The sequence below is a fragment of the Lactuca virosa genome, chromosome 4 (assembly GCF_052849685.1).
Source record: "Lactuca virosa cultivar CGN04683 chromosome 4, Lactuca_virosa_CGN04683_v6, whole genome shotgun sequence".
Classification (NCBI taxonomy): domain Eukaryota; kingdom Viridiplantae; phylum Streptophyta; class Magnoliopsida; order Asterales; family Asteraceae; genus Lactuca; species Lactuca virosa.
Window position 1 is genome coordinate 100,569,149 of NC_136429.1, and position 8,359 is coordinate 100,577,507.

The window sequence follows — 8,359 nt, forward strand, 5'->3', positions numbered from 1 at the left end:
CATATGCATGATTAACTGCTGGATTTTACCTAATCAACTTGAAACTATTGAAGCAATTTTCATTCATGTGGGGGATTATTGGAAAAATAGTTTTACTAACTTCCACAATGAGTTTTTTTTTTCATTCCAATTTTTAGCATGAATTTCATACTCTAAATATAATCAAAATGTACAAAAAGATTATATGTTCATGTTCTCCTCCGTGATACCTTCATTTTGATATATCATACGTCCAAAATGGATTAAAATTGAATGATAAATTATATGTTAAAGTGAGGTGTTTAGAAGTGGATTAATTAAGTTTTTCACTTCTTTGCTTCATCCCACATAGGTGGGAAGAAGAAAAGAAAATGAGTTTATAACTATAAGGACTTCTTAGCCTTGTAAGACTTATAGAACCAAGAATCTCTCTTGTGCGAACGTAGTGGGGGGGGGTGCAAATGCGGGCCAATTTGGCTTATGTTCACTAGACTTGTGTGCAAGCATACGTCCTGCAAGTACGAATGCACCACTAATCGACCAAAAAAGTTCAAGGACCTTTTTGCAATTATTTTCTTTTTCGTACTGAAACTGTATCAATTATAAACCCGAAGTTAAACGCCATTAATCATAGAGTTGGTTTTAATTTCTTAACTATGCCATTTAACTTTGACAATTGCGATTTCGTATTAATCACATCAGTTACGTTTTGCAGTATAAATATTGCATCTCCTTCACTGATTGGGTTACACGAGATGATCGAACCATCTCTTTCTCTCTTCCAATTCTAATTCTGTTTCTTCCTCTTGTTGCAACCAAGGTATTCTCCAGGCCAATTGAAGGTTCGAGCAATCTAGAAGAATTGCTTACTGATGTTGTATCATGGGAAACAAACACCCATATAGGGCGAGTTTGTTTTAAGGAAACTGTTTCAAACACATGCCTCAACAACAATTTACTGTTTGTTCTTTCGTGCAGATCATAAGGGTTATATTTTCCTAACAAAACTTGTAATTCGCTAGTTGCAACTCTTTCTTTTACAGGGAATTTGGGTTACGCTAACCAATTGTTTGATAAAATGACCATAAAAGATATTCGTTTATCTACACTGGAGATCGATGTATTTTTATGGAAGTGTTGAAGAATAGCTCAATCAGATAAAACTTTTAGCTTCCTGGATAATGTTAATAACCAAAAGCCAAAATGTAAACAATTCGATTCTTGCACTTTTGATTATTTACAGGTTGTGTTTAGAGAGTGGTGATCATGGTGTTAGTGGTGATTGGTAAGGATGATAGTGGGTCCAAACCCGACCGGAATAGACCCCAACCCGGAAAACCCGGGAACCGGTTAACGGGATTTTGTAGGATCGAAAACCAGTCCGGTGTTCTAGGTAAGGTACCAGGTAAAGTCGGTCTAGAACCAGAAAACCCAGAAACATCAAAGTGGGTCTGGTGGAACCGGAAAACCCGGGAAAACATATTTTTTTGGTAATTACTTAGTGGGTTGAACTTTGAAAATTTTCAACTTTGATATCCCAACTTCGGGGGACTGTAAGTCATTGCATATTAAACCAAAAATGACAAAATTATAGTCTAAAATCATGTAAAAACTCTAAACTACACATTGGAGAAAACCTCATGTCAATCCGACTTCAAACGAATTAGATATGTATGTTTTAAAATTTCACAGAATACAAAAAAAAAAAAAAACTGAAAAATAGCAAATTTTCAGCTTTGATATCCTGACTTTGGGGGATTGTAAGTCAATGAATATGAAACCAAAAATGATAAAATTATAGTCTAAAATCATGTATAAACTCTAAACTACGCGTTGGAAAAAACGACATGCTAATACGACTTCAAAAGAATTAGATATGCATGTTTTAAAACTTTCACAGAATACAAGAAAAGATGAAAAACAGAAAATTTCCAGCTTTGATATCCTGACTTTGGGGGACTGTATTTCAATGAATTTGAAACTAAAAATGACGAAATTATAGTCTAAAATAATGTAAAAACTATAAACTATACTCTGGAAAAAACCTCATGTCAATCGAACTTCAAACGAATGAGATATGCATGTTTTAAACTTTAAACAGAAACCTATTCCGACCCTTAAACCCGGTTCTGGTTTCTAACACCGATTCCGGTTCTTAAACCCGGTTTATCTGAATCCGAAGGACCCGAAACCCGGATTACTCAGAACCCGGATAAAGCTATTCTTTAAACCTAGAACCTAGACCAATTCTACATATTTTGTTTTCAACGGTTCCGGACCGGTTTAAAATCTCATCCCTTGTGATTGGTGACGATGATGGTGGTCGGAGATAGTGATCGACCAATGAATAGGTGGTGATGATGTTGGTGGCCGTGAGACGGTGGTATTGGGAGTGAGGGAAATATCGTCATTTTTAAATTTTAATAACTATAACTATTGCGTTAGCCTTGTTAAGAGCGAGGACCATTGGTGTTTTCAAATAGTGAAATAAGTACTTCCTATGATGAAATTGGAATACTAAGACCACAACCTATGATTTGTGCAAAATCACAGGGACCAAAACTGTATCTTACTCTTATCTCTACGCCTCTCCCCGCTTTCATCTATTTCTCCCTCTCTCTTTCGCCAATTTGCTGCCATCGATCAAGACATTATCGAGCCTCGAGTATTCAAGAAATGCATAGAGAAGCCCATTAGCAATGGAGGTCGAGTATTCAAGAAATCGCTGTTCTCCTCGAATCACCTTCATCCCCTCAAGTTCAGGCTCTCTCTCTCTCTTATTTATTTTTTCTCGATAATTACCATATGAGAATGTAATTTGTGAGCTTAAGAACTTGTTGGGGTATTTCGATGAGCTTATAACGACAGCTTTTTAATCTTTAAGCGTTTGTTAGAACCATTTAGGAAGAATCTAGATTAGTATTTGTATTATGTATGTATGGTAAGGATGCTTGTCTACAAAAAAATATGACAATAACAAGCAAAGGGGGTTATTTCATTCTTTTGCACACCACCTGTTTGATATATTGCTTGAGAGAAATGAATTGTCATCTTTGTATTTATGTATCAAACTCAACAAATCCTAAACTCTTGGCTGTTAATTATGTGCAATATTAACACTCGAAAATTGGAAAAACTTACAGGCGTTTATGCTGACATGGAGTTTGAAGAAGGTGTTCGAACACTTTACACTAATCCTTTCTCTGATTTTGAAAATTGCAATATAACATTCCAAAATTCTAAACTCTTGGTTGTATTTATGTATCAAACTCAACGAATCCTAAACTCTTTCTTTGATTTTGAACGAATTATGTTTTCATAACACTTTACATTACTAATCCTTTCTCTTGGCTTTGACATTACTTTCTTGCAGATTGATTGTCTTGTATGCAGTTACTGTTTTCGGTTTATTGGGTCAATAAAACTTCAAATTGGGAGGAAGCAATGACAGTTATAACAGTCTCATATCCTCAACAAGGTTTCCTTCATTCTGATAAAAGTGCAATTACACCTCCAAAATATGCCCAAAGATTACATTTTTCATCTAGGTCTCAGAGAAGTCTTTCTGATGCCACCAGTAAACGAAGAAGAATTCTAAAAGTTGTTGTGGTCACAGCAAAGTCAGGTATGGTGATTGAGAAACAAGAGGAATTCAAGCCTTCATTTGAAGAGTATTTGAAAGCCATGGAAACTGTTAAAAGTCGTAGGGAGAAGCGCAAAGTCTCCACAGAAACACCACCACCACCACCACCATCATCATCATCATCATCATCATCATCATCATCACCTTTGCCTAAAACTGATGAAGGAGCCCTTGAGTTGAGTGATTCCCAAGATCAAATTAGCATACAAAAGGTGGAAAATTTGAAGCAAGTTGAAGTTAAGAAGACATGGTATAGAAAGAAAATCGATCCTAAAGAAACTCAAGTGGCTGAAAAGGTCAGAGATATTAACAGAATCCCAGAAAATAATGAAAAGTACGAAAATTTTCAAGGACAAAGGTTTATCATGAAAAGGGATTCTGATATAAACTCTGTTTCAAGTGAAAGTTATATGAAACATGCTGCTGTAAATAAAGAAAAAACTGTTTTGTTGAATTTGAAGCAAGATGATGTTATGAAGAAATGGACTCGAAAGAAGTTAGATTCTAAAGAAGGCGAAATAGATACTAATACCTTTCAGAAAAATGAAGTAAAACATGATAAATTTCAAGAACAGAGCTTTGACATGAAGAAGGGTTCTGAAACCACAAGTAAAAGTTATGTGAAGAAGACGATTGTGAAAAGTAACAGAGTGATTAAACATGATAATTATGATAATATGGATGTAGAAAGAAGTGCTTTTAAACCCCTTGAAGAATTTCAAGATGTTTATGATCAGCCCAGGGTTTCAAGAGTCGATATGGAGGAGAGAATCCAAAGATTAGCAAAATGGTAAGTGCTGACTTTACTACTTCATTTGTGTTTTCAATATAATGTTTCACAATTGGTTTTGAATAAATTTGATTCACTGGAATTTTATCTTGACAGTTTGAATGGTGCATCTGTTGATTCTCCTGAATGGAATTTCTCTAAGATGATGAGAAGTGCAAAAATCAGATTTGCAGATTTTTCAATGATAAGACTTATTCAGATTTTAGGAAATTATGGAAACTGGAAGCAGGTGCTTCAAGTCATTGAATGGATGCAAGCAAGAGAACGCTTCAAGTCTAACAGGATAAGGTTCTCATTTTTGTTTCCTTAATAATACTATATATAATCTATCAAAGATTATTCATATATCTTATTATTATTATTATTTATTCTTAATTTCTTACTTTCACAGAAACATTTACACTGCTGCACTTGATGCACTTGGGAAGGCAAGAAGACCTGTGGAATCACTGAATGTATTTCACACAATGCAGGTAACATATAAAGAGTAAATTTTATAGTTTGAAAATGGACATGACTTTTATAAATTTTACATTTTTTTTTTTTTTGTATTGCAGCAAGAAATGGCCTCATATCCAGACCTTGTAGCTTATCGTTGCATAGCTGTCACCCTTGGACAAGCAGGTCATATGAGGGAACTTTTTCATGTGATTGATTCCATGAAATCTCCTCCCAAAACGAACCTGTCTACTGGTGTTCTTCAAAAATGGGACCCACGTCTAGAACCAGATATAATAGTCTATAATGCTGTCAGTTTCTTTGAATTCCATAGATCTTTCACTATAATTAAGTATTTGTTTACACACTTTTCATTCCAAGTATTTATCTACATGTGATGTAGGTGCTAAATGCATGTGTGCGTCAAAAAAATCTACAAGGGGCATTTTGGGTATTGCAGCAGCTAAAGGAACAGGGACAACAACCTAATACCATAACATATGGACTCGTAATGGAGGTATTCATATTGTTATTCTCTTGTTTTCTTTTCTATAACTTATATTTATATTTATATTAACTTGTTTTTTATATGGTGCTGAAGGTAATGCTTGCATGTGAAAAGTATAATCTCGTTCACGAGTTTTTCAAAAAAATGCAGAAATCATTTATTCCAAATTCCTTAACTTATAAAGGTAAGCTTAACTTCATCAGGGTTATTCCATGTTGTATTATTCCGTTTCCATAGTTTCTGAATTCATTCCGATTCCATAGTTGTTGTGAATACACTCTGGAAAGAAGGGAGAATTGATGAGGCAATTGCAGCTGTTGAAGATATGGAAAAACGTGGAATAGTTGGTTCAGCAGCAGTTTATTATGATCTTGCTAGATGCTTATGTAGTGCAGGAAGATCCGATGAGGCTGTTGTTCAAGTAAAAAAAAAAAAAAAACACTTCATATATACTAATTTATAAACTCGGTTTTTAATTCTATTCGATGTAACGTATTTTCTTTCATGAACAGATTGAGAAGGTGTGTAAGGTGGCGAATAAGCCTTTAGTGGTGACTTATACTGGTTTGATACAAGCTTGTTTGGATTCAGGGAAAATCGAAAGTGGAGTCAAGATATTCAACCATATGTGCAACTTTTGCTCCCCGAATTTAGTTACTTATAATATTATGCTCAAAGGGTACCTCGATCACAATAGGTTTGAAGAAGCACAAAAGTTGTTTTATAAATTATTGGAGAATGGGAAACGTGTTACAAGTAATGATGATTATAGACACGTGGTGTTACCAGATATTCATACATTTAACTTGATGTTAGACACGTGTTTTTTTAATAAAAAATGGGATGATGTTGAGTTTATCTACACAAAGATGCTACAACATGGATTCCACTTTAATCCCAAACGTCATTCCCGTATCATATTAGAAGCCAGAAACGCTGGAAAGGTAAAAAAAAAATTTTTTTGATAAAATGTTTTTGTCTGTTAATTACTTAATTGATTTATTTTGTAGGTGAATTTGTTGGAAACAACTTGGAAACATTTAATTGAGGGTGATCAAATCCCACCACCACTTCTTGTTGAAGAGATGTTTTGTGTGAATATAGAGAGAGATGATTATGCAGCTGCTTTCTCTTGTTTAATCTCTCTTCCTTCAAGTGAATCGCATAAATATTCCCGAAAGTCATGGTTGAATCTTTTTAGAGACAATCCTAACCTTTTTAGGGAGGAAATACTTCATAAGGTAAAAACTTTGTTGTCTAGAAATGAAGAACTGAATACAATTCTTTTGAATTTAATGAAATGTTGTAAAGAAATTCTAGGGTCCTATGATTGATTCATGGGAATTATGTTGTAAATTGTTTTTGTGGTATAAGGTAAGAAAAAGACTTGGTAATCAAAAAATATACAGGGAAATCAAATCAAATAGAGAGCACTACAAACTAGAATACAATGCTTCATTGAAGAGAATCATAGGAAATTCTTTTACTTAAGTTTTACACTTTACTCATTTACCTTGTTGGTAATAAATTATATACCAGTTTAAATTAAAATTACCAATTTGTACTTGATGGAATTTAATTAAATTGAATCAGAAACCAAACGTACAAAAGGGAGTGGTAGTAGTAGAGGGGTGGTTGACAAATTTAATTTGGTATAAATTCAGTGTAGAATATATATAAATGAAATGGTCAGAGATATAGAATTAGAAACAAAGCTGTGTTGAACACCAATACCCACGCACATGGCATGTAGGCACAAAGTAATCGAAGCTTGCTTCTGATTGCATTGCAATAAATTAGGAAAGTGTATAAATGGATCCCAGTTTTAGGTCTGATAAATAGACCAATGGAGGATATTTAATTTCTCAAATAAAAATATGGTACCAAACAACAACATGATCGGCCATTAAATGCCGACAATAAATAAATTGAGCTTAAGTTATACCAAAAATTATATTTATGAAAAATGAATCTGAAATATTTTTAACATTTTCATTAAGTTATATCTAAAAAAAATAGAGGATAGATTCCATAAAAACAATAATTTTTTTAGTTTAGCTGGAAGAATTATTTTCTGATTCGACAGTCCTAAATTTTGAAATTATTTTTCAAAAAAACTATCGTAATTTGCTGCAAAGGGTTTTCAGGTAACCATAAACTTTAAATTCCAACAACCACTATAGTTTCATATATATTTTTTGATTTACCTATCTGAAGAATTCTTTTTCTGAGTTAACCACAAAAAAAATTCTTATTTAATCACCCAGAGAAACTTTTTTTTTTTTAATTTGGATATTTTGTCTTGTTATTTCTAGTAAACTTATTTGTTGTAAATTTAGCAATATTTTTTCTATATAACTGATAAAAGCTTAAGTTGTTGATAATATCTATTTCTTTGTTGATTTTTTTACAATATTCTACGTCGAAATATAGAAAACCCTTTATAACATGCCATAAAACATGATGCTTAATCTTTTTATTTGTTAATTTGTTTTAACAAATATCATTTTTATTTAACAACAATTCTTATTACCAATCACAAGCCTAGTAAACACTGAAGCAAAGACTTTTACACTCTTACATATTGGAAGAAGCTACTTGAAGCTTATTAACCATTCAGTCCACAACAGATAATAAGAACTCTTCCCATTGACAATAGAGAAAAGAAAAAGTATACGGCATAACAGCCCCTGCTAACTGATGTTGCTAGTTAAAAGATACATTTTGGTTTTAATGTTTAAAATATTTTAAGCTTCAACACTAAACCTATCTAATTACATTTTTTGAAAAAAAAAATTGTAGTTTGGATAAATAATACAATAATAGAAACACTCTTGCTATTCGCGGTCAATGTTAATCCGACTCATGGTGCTCATTGTCAACATTTTGATTTTTTTTTATGTTTACAATTTTTTTTTTTTTTACATTTTAAGCTTGATGTTATATTGATACTATACCATTGAAAGCTACTTGATTGTATACCATTAAAGGTGATTTTGAC

General features: G+C 32.9%; 1 protein-coding gene across 2 annotated transcripts; it reads left to right on the plus strand.

Annotated features, from left to right (window-relative positions):
• Window positions 1–2,565: 2,565 nt before the first annotated feature.
• Window positions 2,566–6,714, plus strand: EMB2279 (pentatricopeptide (PPR) repeat-containing protein). 2 transcript variants are annotated; one of them, XM_079043652.1, is made up of 11 exons: window positions 2,566–2,736; window positions 3,123–3,152; window positions 3,353–4,412; window positions 4,509–4,700; window positions 4,804–4,885; window positions 4,970–5,161; window positions 5,254–5,367; window positions 5,452–5,542; window positions 5,622–5,779; window positions 5,871–6,302; window positions 6,369–6,714. In XM_079043652.1, the coding sequence occupies exons 3-11, from the start codon at window positions 3,367–3,369 to the stop codon at window positions 6,690–6,692; spliced, it is 2,631 nt and encodes an 876-aa protein (XP_078899778.1). In that variant the 5' UTR covers window positions 2,566–2,736; window positions 3,123–3,152; window positions 3,353–3,366; the 3' UTR covers window positions 6,693–6,714. The 2 variants fall into 2 exon arrangements, with proteins under 2 accessions (XP_078899778.1, XP_078899777.1); XM_079043651.1 differs by lacking the exon at window positions 3,123–3,152.
• Window positions 6,715–8,359: the final 1,645 nt, after the last annotated feature.